The sequence below is a fragment of the Oryzias melastigma genome, linkage group LG11, assembly GCF_002922805.2.
Source record: "Oryzias melastigma strain HK-1 linkage group LG11, ASM292280v2, whole genome shotgun sequence".
Taxonomy (NCBI): Eukaryota; Metazoa; Chordata; class Actinopteri; order Beloniformes; family Adrianichthyidae; genus Oryzias; species Oryzias melastigma.
The window spans coordinates 20042072-20062925 of NC_050522.1; the positions used below are offsets into that span (position 1 = coordinate 20042072).

General features: G+C 39.3%; 1 protein-coding gene across 1 annotated transcript in view; it reads left to right on the forward strand.

Annotated features, from left to right (window-relative positions):
• Nucleotides 1–20628, forward strand: part of LOC112136174 (ephrin type-A receptor 7) — a 130011-nt gene extending 109383 nt beyond the window's left edge. The window contains exons 6-18 of the mRNA XM_024257777.2: nt 794–918; nt 2232–2502; nt 3457–3565; nt 6407–6462; nt 10289–10414; nt 11645–11830; nt 12672–12733; nt 13102–13218; nt 14166–14252; nt 16369–16521; nt 17781–17971; nt 18047–18211; nt 19643–20628. Of these exons, the coding sequence (XP_024113545.1) occupies nt 794–918; nt 2232–2502; nt 3457–3565; nt 6407–6462; nt 10289–10414; nt 11645–11830; nt 12672–12733; nt 13102–13218; nt 14166–14252; nt 16369–16521; nt 17781–17971; nt 18047–18211; nt 19643–19757 (1763 nt within the window). The 3' untranslated portion in view covers nt 19758–20628. The remainder of the gene's footprint in view (nt 1–793; nt 919–2231; nt 2503–3456; nt 3566–6406; nt 6463–10288; nt 10415–11644; nt 11831–12671; nt 12734–13101; nt 13219–14165; nt 14253–16368; nt 16522–17780; nt 17972–18046; nt 18212–19642) is intronic.
• The last annotated feature ends 226 nt before the right edge of the window (nt 20629–20854 follow it).

Here is a 20854-nt window from a genome sequence, read left to right on the forward strand (position 1 = left end):
GATCACGGACGAGCCCCCAATTCATGTTGCACCCCATTCTGTTTAGGTTATTGAGGAGCATAACATCAAAGTAAAATAAGAAAAAAATGTTTAACAAAAACACAAAAAGAATGTCTCCATTAAAAAAGATAATTTTTTTTATGGTGAAAAAAAATAAAATTCTATTTATTTCACTTTATGAATTTATTAAATAAACCGCTGGATTAAATAACCAATGAAGTGATGAATAATCTCCAACGAAATGTTTAATTTACAAGGTTTTGGGTAATTGAGTGTCACAAATAAGACTCAACCTTTATTTTCGTCTCCGACTCCTCATCTTATGCCGTATTAAACATGGTTTAATTAGCAGCATGGCCGCGTGGGCCGCGCCTCCAGATTATTGTACGGCATGCAAGCTGTCAACATGTTGACACCAAATCAAAGCGCCGTTCCTCCAACAGTAATGAAATTGTTTGTTCTGCCGGTCATTACACATCGCGTCTAATTAGGAAAGCGTCGTAGAAATCGTTCATCTGTGGTCGTACACCAATGCGATCAATGAGAAAATCTTTGAGTTAAACTCAGAGGAATCCTTTACAGGAGAATCACAGGATGAACGAACGGTCTCTTGAACTATTAGGAGCATGAAAAGGGGTTGGTATGGCAAAAACATGCAATAAGAGAATAGATTTGTTGACTCCATAAACATTTCCTCCTCTAAAACCACCTACTGTCACTCTCTATTGTTTTACTGTTCATCATAAGAATGTCTGCATTCAGGAAGCTGAATTTCCTCCTCCTTCCTCTGCAGCTCCGTCTCTGATCAGCGAGCTGCGAGCGGACAAGATCGAAGAGAAGAGCATCACCTTGGTGTGGAGGGAGCCGTCGTCCCCGAACAGCAGCCGCACCGAGTACGAAGTCAAGTACTACGAGAAGGTAACGGCTGTGCTGCTCTTTCTTCAGGCTCTGGGGAGGATATCGACAACTCAGGAGGCGATTAAAGTAGAAGAACAGTTTGGTGAATTAAATCGAACCTTCATGCTTTTAGTCTAATAGATAACTTAAGTTAAAGTTATCTGAATTAAAATAACAGTCTGATATTTTGACAAGGCGCCGTGTAAACCTTAAAAATACTTCAGTATCCACAACTATAAGGACAGTTTTGTATGTGCTTCTCCACACGTCCACTCAATAAGTTATGTAATGAAGAATGAACAATACAAAATCAGTGATGACTGATTTTTAGCCTTTTATGCTAAATTTCTTCCAATTTAGTTTGAATTTTTTCCCCTAAACTGACATACATTTTAATGTGTTATTATATACTGATTTATTTAAGTGTTTTATCCAGTTTTGTTGCTTCTTTTTCTTCACTTGTTTCAGCAAAAACATTTTATCATCAATTTTAATTTTAAGCTTTTTCTTACTTTGTTCTAATAACCATTATCAACAATAAACAGTTAGATTTTTCTCCATTATTTTGCTTTTTTTTGTCATTTTAGTTTTTTCTCTTCTTGTAAAGATTTTCCAAAAACTTTTTTTTTTCCAATAAAAACTTTTACTTCTAATGATGATGAGATTTTTTTTACATTTGTGTTTCTCAATAACAAAATGCTTGGACCTCAATGATCAAAATAAATAAAAAACAACCTTAAAATATTTCTTTGTAGCTGAATTAGCGTCCTAAATTTTAGAATTTCAGATAATCATATAAACAATTTTAAAGAAATCTTAAATAAATAAACCGCTTTGAGGTAAGATGGGAGAAATATCATATTGTTGTAGTTTGATTTGTGTTTTAAGTCACTATTGAAGGTTTAGAAAGATGTAAAACATTTTTTTTTTACTTGGGAGTAAATATATATTTCAGTCCTAGCCTAAAGAGGAAGGAAGTACTTCCCTCACATTAATAGTTAATAATAAACGGAGTTTGCTCACAGCTGAATGTTGACTGGAGTCTGAGTGTCGCCGCAGGGTTCCCTCCAGTCCACCTCCCGTGTGTGACTCTAACGTTAGCGTTCTCCACAGGAGGCGCTTATTAAACCCTCACATCCACTTCATCTCTCAGTCGCTCTCTTTTATTCTGCTGCCGTCCCGCCTGTATTCCCTCCTTCGTCGTGCTTGCAGACAAAGCGACTCGCCTCAACTTCGGTTTGCTCCGTCACTCTCGACTCCAGCAGGAGATCCAACCTGTGACCTCACTGACAGTAAAACCTCTCTGCTTCCTCCTCCTCCTCTTCCTCCTCCAGGAGCAGAAAGATCAGAGCTACTCCACCATGAAGACCGCCACCACCCGCATCAGCGTCAACAACCTGAAACCCGGAACCACATACGTCTTCCTCATTCGGCCCTTCTGGACTCAGGCCCCCTCCTCGCCTCTGTCTTCCTCCGCACTGTCCGCCTCTTCTTCCTCCATCTCCTCCTCTTCCTCATCACCCTCGTCTTCAGCCTCTTCAACCCCGCCAGCCGTTGACTTTGGAGCCTACAGCGCCCCGCTGGAGCTGCAGACACTTGGAGAGTGTGAGTAACTGCTCCTCTCCCTCAGACATGGAAGATAAAAAACAGAAATCTTTGGAGTTTATTTTAATGCCACAGCAGAACAATATTTGTGAGTATTTGCTTTTTCTACCTGTTAGGGTACATTTGTTTAAAACCACTCAGAGGAAAATGGTGAGGTCAAATGATCAGAGGAATAATTTGTCCGTGGAAGTTCTAATGAGCGCTTGACGCCCCTAAATGTAGGTGGAGTCTGCCTTTTTGATTTTGAACCACATACGTAGAATATATGCGGTCGCCATGGTGATGACCTTGGTTGATATTTTAGTATTTCAATTCAGAAAAAGAATCTGTGACAATTAAGGAAAAATAAAAACAGAAAATGTAATAAAGAAATGGAGAATTTTGGCTGAAATGTGAAAGAAATAATCAAAGAGCAGTGTTTCCACAATAGATCCCTGAGGAACTAATTTGCTACCATTCATGCTAGTGCAAGGGAAGTTAGTGTTAAAAAAAACATTTTAAAGCTGAAAAAAATGACCAAAACTGACTGGAAACTGTAGCTTGTAATAAAAAATACAGTAAAATGTTTTCATATTTGAATTCAATAAAAATTACAGTTAGAGATTATTTGAAGAAAAGTACATTAAAAATATGCGTATGAGGTTTTTTAAAATATCTGCTTCTTTTTTTAGTTCAAATTTAAAGTGCTTTTTTTCCCCAAACTAAAGACTTTTCCTGATGTTACACAGGTATAAAGAAGCAGACTCGTCTTCTCAAGAAGATCCAAAATAATAAATGATTTCCTAAAGGCTCACATGAGAAAACCAAACTGAATTCTGTGATGCCGTCTCGGGGTTCACTGCTCGGTTCTTTCACCCTCATGATGTTCTTCTCTCTCCATAAACTGAGCAGATGTTGATGTGAGCGCTGATCCGTGTTTGTCTGAAAGCGCTCGCTGTGTTCTGCTGCTTCCAGTGGCGCTGGCGTCCAGCGAGCAGAGCCCGGTGGTGATCATCGTCATCGTGTCCGTGGCCGCCCTCATCATGCTGCTCTCCATGGGAGTCGGGCTTCTCGTCTGGAGAAGGTGCGTCTGACCCACAGCTGATTGATTCCCAGTCCAGCATGAGACAAGGAAAAATGACAAGATCATTCATCAAACTCGCATCTCTTTGTAAATCCTGTCACTTTGAGAATGATGGAAACGTTGTCAGGGCCGTCTTTTATTATTTGTGGTCACGGGATCACAGCAGTCTGAGTACTTTCAGCCCAGGTTGTGGATCTGCATCTCGTGGAAAAAATGAGCGATCACAGCAGCAGCAATTCCATAAATAAGATCAGGAGGCCTCACTGCAGTAAACAATTCAGCTGAAAAAGTATAATAAAGCTGAAAACACGCCGAACAGCAATGAGTTTAATTGAATTTTATTAGCAAAGTATCGCAAGAAAGTTGATGGAAGCTTGTAAATGCTCAATTATTTTAGCTAAATACTAGTTAGCTTGGCAAAAAATGCTAAAGTAACAAAAAAATAATTGACACCAGTCAAAAAGTAGCTGAACAATAATGAGTTTGAGTAAATTAGTTAAGGATCATGAAAGAGTTAATGAAAGCTTATTAATGCTCATTTGTTTAAGCTAAATAATAGCTAGCTTGGCAAAGAATACTTAAATAGTTGCTAAATTAACTTAAAAGTTTCTAAAACATTTAAAAGTAGCTGAACACTAATGACTTCAAGTAAATGTTAATTTGTTACATTTGCTTTGATCATGAAAAAGATGATGGAAGCTTATGGATGGTCAGTCATTTAAGCTAAACAATAGTTAGCTTGACCAAAAATGCTAAATTAGCTTTAAAAGTTCTGGACGCTTCCGCGTTGAACCTTGAACCGTCTGTGTACCTCTCTCTGTTTGTCTTGTTCTTGGTTGTACTGAAAAACAATGAATTTCCCCCGTGGGATTAATAAAGTATATTTATTGATTGATTGATTTAAATAGTCAAAAAGTAGCTGAACATTAATGAGTTCAAGTAAATGTTAATTTGTTACATTAGCTAAGAATCGAGAGAAAGTTGACGGAAGCTTAAAGATGCTTAGTTAAATAATAGTTAGCATGGCAGAGAATGCTAAATTAATTTCTAATTGCTAAATTCACATTTACAAAGAAACATGAATTGAAGGAATTGTAAATAACCAAAAAAAGCTTAATATTTATGAGTTCAAGTAAACTTATGTTTCCAACAAAAGCTGAAAAATCATGAGAGATAACAAAAGCTTTGGGACATTAGAAATGCTAAGCTAATTAAGCTAAATAATGGTTAAAGGATATAAGTTCGATTAACTGAAGAAGTTGTAAAACAGCTGATAAGATGCTATCAACAGTAATGAGTTCAAGTTTATATTTAAAACAGACGAAAAATAAGTTTTGAAATGTTTAGCTCAAATAGCTAAATGTTTGTCAACTTCTCCAAATATGCTAAATTAAAGGCTAATACGTTAAATTAACTGAAGAAGATGTAAAGCAGATGAAAAGACAGGAGATTATTTTTAGAAAAGTCACATTAAATGATAAATGCTACAATTGAAAATAACAGAAGACTGAGCTTGATGATGCTAATAAATTGGTTAAATATTATTGTAGTTAAAAAAGGTGAATAATACTAACAATGCTTTACTGAGTAAATCAAGGTGATACAAAAGGTGATACAAAATATAAGATTCCTCAGAACCCTCAGGAGGGCTATATTAAAGTAAAAGCAGTTTTGAAAAGAAACCATGAAAATATGTTTTCTTCTCATGATCCACTGAAACAGACTTGCACAGAGAGCACTGAAGCCTGGCAGAGTTTGATTGAGCCACAGTTCCTGCTCAGACAGTCTGCAGGAAGTCCAGGCTTGACTGCGCAGAGCAGCAATTGTTTACTGCTCACCGACCAAATCAACACGCTTCGCTGTGAGTTTTTCTAGCCAGTTCTCGAAAGCAGAAGATGGAGAGAAAGCCAAGAAGCAGCAGGAAATTAAAGTCGAGGCACATTTCATGGTGCCAGTGATACTCTGGCCTGTAAAGATGGGAGGAAAACAACAGGGGAGTCACAGAGGTCAGGAAAATGGCGTGGAGCACTTAATGTAGATACAGGTCTGTAAAGGTTGTAGAGGAAATTGATTTGTTCACACCAACCTTACAAACCAGTGATGTCCAGCAAAGTTGGTTCTCCTGAACTTGCCCCCAAATTTCCATTATCCTTACAAATATTTCACAATACATTTACTACGATCATACGTTCCATTTTCATGGCGTCACTCAAGGTGGCTGTACAATGTGGACACTCCACTCTACGACTGACATCTCAAAAACCTGCAGCACCCGTACGGGTTCACCCCCGGATGGATACATGCCCCTAAGGTATAAGATTGTACCAATACTTCAAGTGTTTTCTTCAGATGAAGTGTTTGTGGAAACGGCAGTGTCGTCTGCATAGAGGTTCATAGTACAGAGGACACCCCGGGGTTAAATCCTGTTTACACCGTGTTTCACTCCAACAGTGTCTTTGTAGTCCACATGTTTGTAGTAAATTGTCAGGAAGAAGCAGCAGTCTGTCTGAAAGCGTCCGTCTTCTTTTTATCTCCGTCCTTTAATCCAACCCAGCAGGAAGTAGACTCTCCAAACGGCCCCGTCACTTTTTAATCTCTGGTTTTCCAAGAGTGTGTTTGTGTGACGCGCTCAAAAAGCAGCAGAGAGATCACGGGGAGCGCTCTCCTTATCAGGCCTCCCGCCGTGGCACACGGCACGCAGATAGCAGGAACACGAGCGCGCACGCTTGAGCTTTGGTCGGAGATCTCCATCAGAGCGTCCCGGTATCTCTGTCGACACTCGACTGACTGAAGCTGCGGCTCCTGTCTGTGACGGCTGACGAGTCTTTTTTGTTTTCGCAGACAATGCGGCTACAGCAAGGCATCTCAGGAGGGAGACGAGGAACTTTATTTCCAATGTAAGTAACACGATGACCACATCGTCATCAACTGGAGTCCAGACTGATGTGTTGTACCTGTCCTTCAGTGAATTCTAACTACTACTGTAACTTTTCAACCGTTTACACAGTTAGCTTAACTCCTGCAGATTCTTAAAGGGAGAAAAGGAGCTGATACACAACATTTGCATAGTTTATGGTAGACTTTATGGTAACAATGTGTCACACATCAGTGCAAAGCCGATATGAAAAGGCGATTTTCTCCGCACCAAAATCTGCTGATTCACAGTGACCACGAAAAGAGTTGCGAAACAAAAACGAGGAGCATGTGTTATTTATGTGTCGCTAGCAACATCGCTAATGTTAAAAGCTTTACTTGTTCACTGCACTTCCTCACTTGGACACTAGAGGGAAAAGCTATGGTGTAATTTGATCAAATTCTCAGAAAATACATTATATAGTTACCTTTTTCTTTCTTCTATTTCTCCATTCCAGATATTTTTAGTAATCTGAAGAAGTTCTGTTCTCACTCTGCACACCAGTGTGTAACTCCTGGAACTCCACCTTTCCCACAATTCCTGTCCATTGCTGTATGAATGTGTGGGTTTATGGATCTGGGTGTAAAAGTGTTCAGAAAAACAATGTACATGCCTTGCCACAAAACAAAGTCTAGATTTTCCTTTTTGTAAAGTTTCCTAATCATTCCTCAGACAAGTTCGTTTTCAAAGCACAATTTGCCTTTTTAACCCTTAAGTTGGTGTTAAGCAGAATTAGACACGTGAGTTAGTAAAATAATAAAAAGTGTTAACATAATGACAGGTTACATTTACATCTACAGGTCAAACACTGATGCCAATGCAGAAATGACACCACCCCCCCAAGTCTTTTTGTCTGTTTGGTCCTCAGTGGAAAGAATCTTTTGGTCCAGGCAGTCAAAGTTTGGCGTTTCCTCTGCGTGAGATGATTTCAGAGGCTCTGTTAAGAGCCGCGGCATAAATTCCTAATTCTGCGAGCGTGCGCGGACAGCTGCAGCGCACGCCGCCTCGCTCCATTAGGCGTAGCGGCTGAAATCGGGAGGAGGGAAGGATAAAGAGGGGAAGACGGAGGGAGGGAGTCAAAAGTAAATGGAGCAGCAGCGGAGATTGTCTGTCAGAGACGGGATGTTGGATGTTGTGCGTCGTGTTGAACAAGCTTGTAAATGCTTGTGGTCACACGGATCCCAGTGGGATCTTTGTGACAAAACGGGATTGTTTGGCTATTTCTCTTCTTGTTTGTGCACACGAGACGAGCGGAATGTGCGTTTTTGGAGTTTGCCGGTGTAAGCATTCGTACACATTTAGCAAAAACCTGGATGTTTGCGTGTGTGTGTGTTTTCCCATTTGCGTGGTTTAATCTCCCAGCATGCCGAGCTCTCAGGAGAGGTTTGGAGCACTATGCCTGATGAATAATGAGCCGAAGCCGTGCAGCGGGGAATTAAATCTGCACAAACAAAGACATGCCAGCAGCTGACAAGCACGCAGCACACACCGCGGTCTGGCCTATTTTTACAGGCGCACACACACCTTTGTTTCCATTCCTTCCTGGATCTGAAGGTCGGAATGTCGGTGAAGGTGATGACCTGAATCCTCAGACCAGACGGATACAGTCAAACTGAACACAGTACACTGGAAAGACTAAAATCCTATCAGGAACAATCTTTATTCCGTTGGATCCAGGACTCTGTGATTCCTTCTGGGACCCGAACGGCCCTGACTCCATCCTCTCGTCCACACATCCTTCATTTCATCCTCCAGTCAACACGGATCCATCAATGATGCACTGGAATGTTTCAAAGCTTGTTTTCAGGTGACTGTTTAATGCAGATCGAGATAAAATCTAAAACATCTAAAAGAGAAGGTGAATAATAAAGAATGATGTGTATGGATCTTATTCGACTTCACATTGCAAAAACAGAAGAAGATAAAGTAAATTAAGTGAAATCACCAAATTTGCTCCAGTATCTGAAAAAAGTGAACAAAGTTGAAACTAAATAAAAACACTCACATGTGACCTCTTAAAAAAACTAAATCCCACCAAGATCAGAGCTGCATGTGACAAATTCATTAAACTTTTTCTCAAATGGAAGCTTTCTTGTTTGTTTTATGTCCATAGCAACCATTATATTTTTTGATTGCCGAGGGGCGACGAACAGGTTTATGTCATTTTTAAAAGAATTGGCGAAAGTAAATTTTAAGATTTACTTGGCAACGAACATTTTTGATAACGACACCCACATTGTATGTTATATCATTTCTTTCATTTTGAACCAAAGATTCAATTTTTTTCAATATTTTTATAAAATATGTGCAAGATACAAAGAAATGCCTTTTACAAACTCGCCAAAGTCAGAATCTACAAACTTTAAGACCAAAACTTTTTTGTTCCGAATGGCTCATAATGATGCTTAATTAGGAAGTGATTTTTTTTTTTTTTATTAAAAGATGGTGACCTTCTTTAACCTTTTGACATCTGTGAGAAATTTGATGAAAACTTGCTTAAACAAATATTTTCTTTTCCTATTTTATGGGAAAATGGCCACCAAGATGTAGGTTGTGTAGCCATCCCATAATAACTTTCAAACTTCCTTTGGATATTCCCGACACTTGTGTCTTGGTTTTGTTAGTGGATTTCAAAAAATATTTTAGGCATTTCATTGAATAAAATAAATTCTGTTTTTTGCAAGGCAAAAACAAAAGGAAATAATTAGTGTGATGGTTCAAACAAAGTGTCAGCACGAGACCGAAAGAAAAAAGCTGCCAGACGAAGTTCTGACACAGCCCCAGAGGCCCAAACAAAGTACCAACGAGACACATATGTGCACACCAGCACCCATAACACCAGGGTAGAAGGACAGGGCGCTACAGGCTGTAAAAAGACAAACCTCCAACTAAAAATTACCCAAACAAAATTGCCCCAGGCCAAATGGGATGTATCCCGGATGAGCCCCCAAATATGTTATAGCCTCGACAGGTAAATCTGTCTCAAGTCTAGGTAAATACGAAAAATATGGCTCTAGCTTGTAATAAATCTGGATGTTAAATTCACTTTTTTAAGGTTAAAGAGAGTAGAAAAGAGTTAATAATTCTGTCTGTGACCAATAAAAATGTAATATAGGGGAAATAATAATTGACTTTCAAGTTAATAAAAATGCCACCGTCAGTGTTTCTCATATCTGTAGGTAAATTTCATCCTCAGGGAACAGAAAGTGATTTGAAACTAGTTCATCTCAATTCCCAAAGTGATTTTTTTCTTTGTCCTCCGAGTTTTTTCTTCCTCTGGATTATTCCTTGCTGTTATTTTTACCCAAAACTTGGGGGCCAGACATCCCAGCAACCGACAGAGATTTCCTGTTTCTCCGTCTCAGCAGTTTAGTCGTCTAAGCTTGTCCCAGTTTCTGAGTGAGGATTGTGCGTCTGTGTGTGACTTTGTGTTGTTCCGATAACATTCTGAAGCCAGTGGAAAAGACAAAAAGGGGCTCCTCGAGGAGCTCTCCGAGTCCGAGTCGGACTGGAGAGCCTGCCGTCTTTGATCTCTCCCTTCACAAGGTCGGCACAGAATCTAAGAGGAGATGACAAAACCTTTTCCAGCGTTCAAATGAAAGAAGTAATTACAAGAGCAACCTGGACTCAGTGAAGACACTTTTGGGATTCTCTGACATCGCTGATAAACTTTGATTTCAATCAGGGATCAAAGGCTTGATTTAAGGCCAAAAGTTGCTCCTGAAAATGTGTGCGGTTCAATTTTGCATTTTCGGGTTTGATCTTGTTTTTCACTAAACTTTTTTTTACCTTTGTCTCCATTGCTCCAGTTAAGATTCCGACTCGGAGGACGTACATCGACCCAGAGACGTGCGAGGACCTGCAGCAGGCGGTGCACGCCTTCGCCAAGGAGCTGGATAACCAGAGCATCAAGATAGAGAGGATTGTACACACAGGTACTGTATCTTCAGTTCAAGAAGTCACAATCGGTGTGTGGCATCATCTGGTAGAGTCCATGCTTGGGTCAGGCCTTGTGGAGTCCCTCAAGGTTTGGTTGTTGGACCTCTGCTGTTCAGTCTGCACATGCTCCCTCAGGGTCAGATCATGGGCACTACTAGTGTTTTATAGAGCAGTTATGTTTACGTTGGTCATCGGATCACCACGGTTCACCAACTTTTTTCAGTTAAACTACAACAAAGGTCATTGTTTTTTTAAAAAGTAAGGAGAGTTGATCTAAATGAAGAGTGAATTTAGGGAGAAATACAAACAAAAAGTCAAAACTTTAAAGCTTTTGTATCATCTTGTTCACCTTATCCCTTCAGCCAATTCACTCTTACTGATTTAGACTGGTGGTTCGGCAGAAATTATTGCACCAGATGCCCTTCCTGACACAACCCTGTAACTTATCGTGGATGAAGAAAAGGAGAGCCAGGTTTTTGGGCCCCCTTGTAGCAGTAGGTAGTAGTTTCCTGCCCAAGGAGACACACTGGGAAAACTTCATGGCATACCCTAAGAATTGAACCTTGGTTTACCATATGCCAGATCTGTACTTAACCAACTTAGCTATCCATCCACTGAGTCACTCTAAGCGTCTCCATGCATTATTAGTTAGAGTGAACAATGGTAAAAATGCCAAATCTAATGCTAAAGTGGCTCAAAAATATATGTGAAAGCATTTTTAGAAAGAGTGTAAAAGAGAGATGAGACGTGCAATATCTAAAGGAAAAAGTGAAGACAGCTAGAAAGAGTTTGGCCAATCATCAATATTTATAAAGATTCTAAAGTAGCTAAAAAGTGTTTAAAGATGAACAGACTTAGTGTTGTTGAGCTCAATGAATGCTAAAGTGAAAGACAGCTGTGAAATGTTTTGTTGTTTGCTGGGTTTGGGATATTTTGGGTTGAATCCTTTTTTAGTACCGCATTTTCAGCTCTGTAAAGCGCTCTTAAAAACAAGTTTGGGTGTTAATGTAAATATGCTAATGTGGCTAACGGGTAGCATTGTTCGACTGTTATTTTCTACGTCTCTGACTTTTTTGTCTCCTCTAATGTACCTCATAGTTCGGTGAACTTTAAACATTTACATTTGTAAATTAAACCATTCATTGACAATGCGCCTTAAGACGTGGTTTTTCTGCTCAGGTTTCATCTTCTGTCTTTTTTTTTTGACTCCCCAACCCCCGCCCCAGGCGACTTTGGGGAGGTGTGTCGCGGCTGCCTGAAGTTGCCAAGTAAAAGGGAGCTGCCGGTCACCATAAAGACTCTTCGGGCCGGCTGCTCGGATAAACAGCGCCGCTCCTTCCTGTGTGAAGCCGCCATCCTGGGACAATTCGACCACGGAAACATCATCCGGCTAGAGGGCGTCATCACCACAGGTGAGCGAGGAGGAGGAGGGTGTGCAGCAAAATGAGTTGATCTAAAGAGTCCTGGATGGGACGAAGCAGATGGTTCAGTAGTGGGTCGTTATGGAGCCAAAGGGGTTTCCTCATCACATCCACAGAAACATCAAGCCACCATCGATGGTTTTTGAGTTGATCCAAAGTTTGCATTTGCAGTTGAATTTTGTTTTCGGAATAACTCGACTTCCAATCAAATGTTGGTTTTGTTTCCATAGCAACCATTTCCTGTCTTGGTCACCTGGGGTTGTCTGTAATTTTAAGAAGAATCGGGAAAAGTACAATTTTTGAATTACCTTGGCAACAGAGGGTTTTTAACGTTTTCTATATCACTGTTGAGTTTGAGCCAGGAGTTCATGGGTTAAATTTGCTCATTTGTGAGAGCTCGCCTCACTAACGCTGTTAAAAATCTACATCTTCTAATTCCAACCTCTTTGCAGTAGCTTCCCAATGATGCTCATTTTTTAGCCATTACTACAATTTCCTGTTTTAACCTTGTGACATCTTTGTAACATTTTGTGAAGTTCGCTTGACATAAAGTATCTATTTTTATTCTGAGAAAAAGTAAAAAAAACTTTCACTAAGTCATGGGTCTTGTGGCCATCTCATTATCATTTCAAAACTCGTCCATTCATTTTTTGAAGGTGTGGCGTAGGCATAATTTTCGTCCCAATGTGCAGTTAAAAAGAAGAATTCTGGCCTTTGGAATCCAGGACGGGTGCAGGTCATCCAGAATAAAAGGCGTTGAGTTGTTGCAGCGGTGTGATGTTCTTCACCTGCAGGATTGTTCTCACGTCTTTCCTCTCCCGTGTCTCTGCAGGCAACACCATGATGATCATCATGGAGAGCATGTCCAACGGCGCCCTGGATTCCTTCCTCAGGGTGAGGCTGTGAGGCTCTTACTGAACGTGTGCAGGGATCTGTTTGCTCGTTATGGAAGAAAGTTAAAGCTCATAATTATCTTGGCTTTTTCATAAGCGCAACTTTCGGTGGTGAAAATCCTAAATCTGCTGTAATTAGCGCCCAGTCTGAGGGCAGCAGCAGTGGCAGTAATAAGGAGCATGTCACATAATTAACAGCTAAAGGAAGGTTTTGTGCTTCCCCGCTTTCTCTGAACAGCCTTGTTTCATAATGATGGGAGCTAATGGTTACTTTGCTTTTACACGCCGAACACTCGGAGGATAACAAGCAAACCGTTGTCTTCCTTTGAGATAACTATCGTTCAGTCCGCTGCCGTCTTCTCTCCGCAGAAACACGAGGGCCAGCTGAGTGTCATGCAGCTGATGGACATGCTGACGGGGGTGGCGTCCGGGATGAAGTACCTCACTGAGATGGGCTTTGTGCACAAACGGCTCGCTGCACACAAGGTGGGGCGGAGCGTGGGGGTGGTGCGTTTCGCCAGAGATGGGGACTTGGACTTGAACTTGATTTATGTTTAGGTGACTTGAGACTTTAGGCTTGATTTGAGACTGACAATGTGGGACTTGTGAACAACATTGCTTTATTTACTCTTATTTTTAGCTCCAGAACATCACAGTCAGTTCTAAAGATAAAAGCTCTCTTTATAATGCTGAGGTTAAGCGGTCGACCTCTGATCGGAAGAGTGCATGTTCGGTTTCCCTCCTTCCCGTTCATGGGCTAAAGTGTCCAGTTGGTGAATGGGACTGTGACTGTTAAGGACTTTGGGCCTTCAAGAAAGGTAGAAAAAGCCCTTTATGAATATTTACCATAGGGTCTTTACATTTAGAAATGCTAACTTCCTGTTTCTGTTTAACTGCTAACAATGTTTGACACCCAACAAAATGTCACGAGTGTTCTTATAGATCACAAAGATTGTCGTCTAAGCTCATCTGACAGTTTTTCCATCACTACAGCAAAAAAGAAGGGTCTTAATACTGATCCTTGGTGCACCCCAACTTCCACTTTGTGCTACATCTTTCCTTGCTCCACCTTTTCTTACCTTTTGTCTCCAAATAGAATACTGAACTTTTAATTCATTGAATGATTTAATTTGAAACATGTTGCCTAAAGGCTCAGTTTGATTATTTTTTTAAATCTCTTAAAAACACAAAAAGAAGCTGAATGACTCTAAAAAAGTACCTTTTTAGCATTCACACTTAAACTCCTTTCTCAACCCAGACATTGTCTAAATGTTATGTGAAATCCAATTGAGATCAGTGTATTGACATAAAATCCCCCAAATGTTTTTTCTGAGCTTTAATCTAAATTTAGCTGAATCTATTCTTGAAGCATCTCTGTCATCTGTTCATCTCGTCCTCCAACTTTGAGCTCATCCGTTTGCCTCCTCTTCCAGGTTCTGGTGAACTCCAACCTGAGCTGCAAAGTGTCGGGCTTCAGGCCTCTTCAAGAGGACAAGATAGAGGCCATCTACTCCACACTGGTGAGGAAAAGCTCCATGAAGAAAGCTGCAAAAATCTCTAGATATTGTTTTGAAAAATGATTCATGAAGGTAACAGTTATGGTCGTCCTAAAGCTAAACAAAAACAGAAGGAAACCTCAGGTGAACCTTTATTCATTAGGATCGTTGTAATCCAGTTCAATCCAGATGATTCCAATAATTTCAGTTGTGTAATTAAGGCCAATATAAATGAAATATGGAAGATTTCTGTTGTAATCTTAGTACTAAAAAACAAATAGCAACAGTTGAGATCTAAAAGGAGAATTTACTTTCAAGTTTTTCTATTTAGAGAAATTTTCCAGCAACAAATATTAAGAACAGTTTCAGTAAATCTCTCTATAAATGTTATTGCAAAAAGGGGATCTTTTTTATTTTTTATCTACAAAATAAAAGCCTCTAGAGTTTAAACTTTAAAGGAAGTTTGGAATTTTTTAGGTTACAACAGAAAAACATTAACAAGATAATCAATGGTGTGTTTGGAGTTGTTTCTTTGGGAGTAATTGTCTTAAATTAACCTAATACTAAAAAAAAAAATAAGTTGGGGATCAATTGTTTAATAGAAAATGTGGTTGTACAAAAACTAACAATAGATTGTAGCTATGAAATACTTTAATTGTACAATGAAATACTAATTTGTAACCATGAAATACCATCAATGATGATAATACCAGTTAAAGAAATACATGGTTAAAGACAAAAAATGAGCCAGTTATACTACCATACTCTCAATATATCCTGTTTTGGTGTCTCAGAATCACAGATTTGTTTTAATACAATAACCACCGGTTTTGCTTCTAGCTTTTAATTATTTTGTTTCAACATATTAAGTATTTAGTTTACACAATTAAATTATTTTGTGCCTTTAAGTAAGTCGTTCACTTCCACATCTTAATTAGTTTGTGGTTACAAATAAAGTTCTTTGCTTGAATGTTTATGTTTCATGAATGCAAATTAAGTTTAATTTACATATAATCATTTTGTTTTTTTAAATTAAGTATTTTGTTCAAACATTTTAATTGCATTTATTATTTGGACGTTTGTATTATTTTATGTCAATAAAGTACAGTACAGTATTCCTCCCTTATTCATGGGGGTTTGGGAGCATTCGCGGAGAATCCGCGGATACCAAGAACCCCCCCAAACTCATCAAAAACTCTTCTGATCATGCTTTGTAAAAGATTTATCAAAGAAGAATTCCTTCTTCATCAACTCCGGATGATGATTATCCTCCGCGATAATCTTCTTCAGCATATCAGGATTTCTTTTCAGCAGATGCCATTTCTCCATGCAGGGCTGTGGAGAGAGGAGGGGCATTCCTCTCACGGAGGGGAGAGTGGAGGATTTTTTTACTTAGCTGAAAAAAAAATCAGACGTGAAACCGCGAATAAAGAGACAGGAAAATGTAGGGGAACACAGTTTGCCTTCACATCTTAATTAGTTTGTGGTTAAGAATTCAGTAATTCACTCGTACATTTTACAATTATTGTAAAACAATTATTATCAAGTTAAATTAATTATTAATAATTACCAATTAATCGTCATAATAATAATTCTGATTAATTCATTCTTAGATTGCAATTATTTTGTGGTTTCAAATCAAGTACTTTGTTTTATTGCTGTATTTATTTCCTGCCTATAAAGTTGAGGTTTTTCTGTCACATGACTGAAAAAAAAAATCTGCAAATATCTAAAACCGCGAATAAAGAAAAACGAATATGTGCGATAACACTGTGTTTCATAGCTGAACCATTTCATTTTCTGCTTAGAATTATTTCATGGCTATACAATAAGTATTTTGCTTGGACTTTTTCATTATTTTGTAGCTTTAAATTAGGTGTCATGTTTGCTTATTGTGTTTATAATTTTGTTTTTATGTTTTAATTATTTTGTGGTTTAAAATGAGTATTTATGTTACATGTTATAATAATTTAATGGATAGAAAAAATGTTTTGCATACACCTTTTTATTATGTGGCTGCAAAAAAAGGTAATTTGAACTTTACAATGTTTCACAGCTGCATTTTATTTTATTTTTTCCACCACACATAAGAGTTGGAACATTTTAAATGTAATTTTTCTTGAACTCCGCCCCTCAACAGCACGGAGGGAAGAGTGTGGTGCTGTGGACCGCTCCAGAGGCCATTCAGTACCATCGCTTCTCCTCAGCCTCGGACGTCTGGAGCTTCGGCATCGTCATGTGGGAGGTTATGTCCTACGGAGAGAGGCCGTACTGGGACATGGGCAACCAGGACGTGAGTTCCTCCGTTTGTCCTTTTCACAGTGAAGCGGGGAGCGTTTCCTCCCTCTTGGATTGCCAAACTTTCTGAGTGGCGAGGTCAGAGGTCGCCCTTGTTGAGCGGCTGGAAATGATTCCACTTTAAATTGAAACATGATATGGTAACAGGATTGTTGGTCGGCCTGTCCGCCTGCGATCCCGCGCGGCCTTTCAGTACCGCCACTGATTAAATGGAAAATGTCAAACGCCGAGAAGGATTTCATGAATGCTCTTTACTTAGATAGAAGCTTAAAGAGCCGGGGGGGGTGCCTGTGAGGCAGTTTAAAAAATAAGAATTTAGCTGATGGATGTCATTTTAGTGATTTTGGCTCCACTTTACTGGCCCTTTTTTGTGATTTTTAGAACGTTATAAAATCTGACATAAGACGTTTTCAGTTATTATTAGTTTTTACAAGAGAATAACCATCAACTGAGACTATATAAATAAAGAAAATAACTGTTTTACTTCCAATATATACATTATTTTCCAGAGAAAAGTTTGACTAGTAGAAATCTAACTGGTTTCTAATTTAAAGCCCTCTATAAATGTATTTAATATTAATTTCATAAAATGTATACTTTTTTTAAATACATCCATCTCTTATTTAAACTAGAAAAGCTAAATGTTTCATCTCAACGTTTTTGTTCTCTAGTTAAATTTTAACTTGCATATAATGTTGGTCATTTTTGTGTAAAATGTCCAAATCATGCTTCTTTTATCAAAGTTTTGCAGTATCTTTCACAAACAATCATTTGAAAATAACTTATGGGTTAATACAGAATCTTATAAATAAACTGGATTTCTCAGACACAAAATGACATTTTAACAAACAAGAAAAATAATGAGAGCTTTAGATGTTTTTATAAGCTACCAACCTTTTATTGTAAATTATTTTAAAAAATTGCAACTTTATTGTTTTATTACGTCTGATTTTTTTGTGCTGTAACAATCATAGAAAATGTTGCAAGATTGTGGAGAAACTGATTTCTACACAAAAAATCTTAAACAAAAACTAAAAGAAACAAAAGAAAAATGTTAATCTGCAGAAAAATGTCCAAAAATGTGTCCAAACAGAGCAACAAAGTCCTGTTTTTAGCTATGAAGCAACTTTAGTGTGTTCTTTTAAACCAGTTTTCCACCAAACCAGGTTTGGAAACGACCTTTGACCTTTGAAAGCAGCAGTAAAACTCTGATTCAGACCCACCAAAGGACAGAACCCCTGTCCATGTCTGCAGGTGATCAAGGCCATAGAGGACGGCTTCCGGCTGCCCGCTCCGCTCAACTGTCCTCCGCATCTCCATCAGCTCATGCTGGACTGCTGGCAGAAGGAGAGGGCGGAGCGACCCAGCTTCAGCCAGATCCACTCCGCCCTCAGCAAGAGCATCCGCTCGCCGGACGGCGTGGGCTCCTCCACGCTGGCTCGCAGGTACGCTCACGCGACAGGCGTGGCGCCGTCCGCCGCGTGCCGGCCTGTCCCCTGACGAAGGCGGTGTTCCCGCAGGACTCTGGGCTCCTCCATCACGCTGGCCGAGCGGCCCCTCCCCACCTTCCCGGCCTTCAGCTCGGTGGGGGAGTGGCTGGACGCCGTGGACATGGGCCGGTACAAGGACAACTTCACGGCGGCGGGGTACTGCTACCTGGAGTCTGTGGCTCGAATGACCGTGCAGTGAGTCCCCACCTTTCCTTATGTCTCCCTACAATGACTCGGCAAAATAAAATTTGTTATTTTAGGATTCAAACTTTTATTAGATTTTTTTAACTTATTTTTTGTAAGCTGATTAGGAATATTAGTAAACTCTTTTTTATCTTTATTACTAAGGGGGTGTGTTGGTAAGAGTCTGGCGATACGATACATATCACGATACATCTCACGATATGATATATATCCTGATATCCCAAGACAATACAAGAGACTATTTTTAGAGTATGACTTTGAAAACTTTTTGTCAGAATGCTAAAACACCTTCTACATGAATAAAACTGAAAAATAAATTTTATTCAATGATCATCAAGTACTAAATCTTATATAGTTGCCTGTCCAAACAAATAAACGGTGCTCTTCTTTCAATAAATTAAGTAATATTTGATCAACTCTCGACATTATTTGATTTTCACAACAAAGTATATTTTTGTAAACAGTCTAACAATGACTCAACGTTTAAAACCAGATTCTTCTCACAGCACCTTGTTATTGTTTTGGTGTAGAGCTGCTGAAAGTGTCGTCTGTGCTGCCAACTAGTGGTTGAACATTTTAGTGAAAGCCAAAAGTAAGATGCTGAACTATGTTTGTTCAGACATAACTAATTAAATATCGTCTTGGCAGCATTTGAAATCGATACAAGTATCGCCAAATGAAGTATCGCGATATTTCACTGAATCAATATTTTCTTAAACCTCTACTTCTACCGGGTGTTTACAGGGAATTTAGCTTTTGAGGATTTAATTGGTTCTTTTGCATCTTCTTTACCAACCGTTTTACAGATATTTTTACATCAACTAAGCATTTTTAGCATTTTATATAACTTTTTTAATGTTTTATTCGGGCTTTCTACAGTTATATTATAGCTAATTTAGCATTTCTGGCAATTTTATATACCTTTTTAATGCTTTTTTCAGCTTTTCTATCGTTAATTTTAAGTTAATTTAGCATTTTAAATAACTTTTTAAATCGTTGTTTTTCAGCTTTTCTATTTTTTTCAATCTAATTTAGCATTTTATATTACTTTTTAAATGTTTTTTCAGCCTTCAGTTTTATATAACATAATGCTTATGTTCAGCTTTTCTATAGTTATTTTCAAACTATTTAAACATTTTTGGCATTTTATATGACTTTTTAAATGTTTTTTTCAGCCTTTCTACCCGTATTTTAAAGCTAATTTAGCATTTCTAGCATTTTGTATGACATTTTAGCCTTTCTATTGATATTTTGAAGCTAATTAATTAATGTAGCCTTTTTTAAGTTAATCTAGCAGTTCCAGAATTTTTTATGTTTTTTTTTAGTTTCTTTGCGTTTATCAGTGCAAAGGTTTGCACCCCCTCCCCTGCGACCAAGAGAGCTGTGGTGCTGATCTTCCTCCTCCTCCTCCTCTGTCTGCAGAGATGTGTTGAGCCTCGGCATCACCTCTCTGGACCATCAGAAGCTCATCCTGGCCGCCATCCAGACGCTGCGAGCTCAGGTCATCCAGATGCACGGGCGCGGCGTGCAGGTCTGACTGGGGGGGAGGGGAGGGCCCCCACATGGCTTCACGCTGCTGCTGCACACCTGTGCAGGTGGATGAGGAGAAGAGAAGCGAGCTCTTCCAGCTGACGGCACCACTCCTTCCTTCTCGTCTTCATTCCCTCATTCTTCCTTTTTTCAGCGACGCGCTGAGAGCCGAGGAGCGCTGATCACGTGACCTTTTGCGATTTACGTGCACTTTGACCTCCAGAGACGGCGTCTTATGTCCGATTCTGGATCGGCGACCACGTGACGGACAGGAAACGCTCCGAGCCGCTCATGACGACGGATTTCGCAGCAGCTTCAGGGCGACCCGGTGGACAAGTGTTCCGTTTTCAGGAGCCGGTTCTGCTCCGCCTCAGATTCTCTCTGGGTTTTTTCTTTGAATTCTCCCTCCTCTTGTGGGCCCCGTCTTCAGCTTTGTATAGAAGTGAGGCCCCGCCCCTTTGGAAAACAACCTGCTTTGTAAATATGAATTCTTATTTATTTCTGTTGACAGGCTGCTTAGTTTCTGTTCGGTTCGGTGTTTCTTATTTATGAGTTTACGGTGCGGTTCGCGTGTTTGTGGGCGGAGCATCAGCACGTCAGATCCCTCTGTCATGAACTGCTGTCGTCATGGTGACTCATGTTTAATATTGTACATATGAAAATCTATTTTTCTAATTAGTTGGGAGAACAGTGGTTCCATCTGCCGGCCGTGTAAAGCTTTCATCGGTTTCAGTTCAGGCCCAGTTTGGGATCGGAAGCTGAATTATGAGCTTCTCTCTTTGTTTTGTTAGTTTTGATGATTTTTACCTGTTAGAAAGAAAAAGGATTCCAGTTGCAATACTGAAACGTGTTAGTAAAAAATCTTCAATCCGAGGAAAGCTGTCTGCGACTGAATTATTAACAAATCTGCTGTTCTGGAAAAATAAGATGATTTCTAGAAGATTTCAAGAGGAAGGATTATTAATCTATGGAAGATCAATAACTATTTTTTAAAAATGTGGAGCCTCTTAAATAAAATATGGAAACATTTTTGTCAAAAATACAAATGAAAATCACCAAAAAGTCAATTTCTTCTGCTGCTGTGGCAGCATGTGACCACTAGAG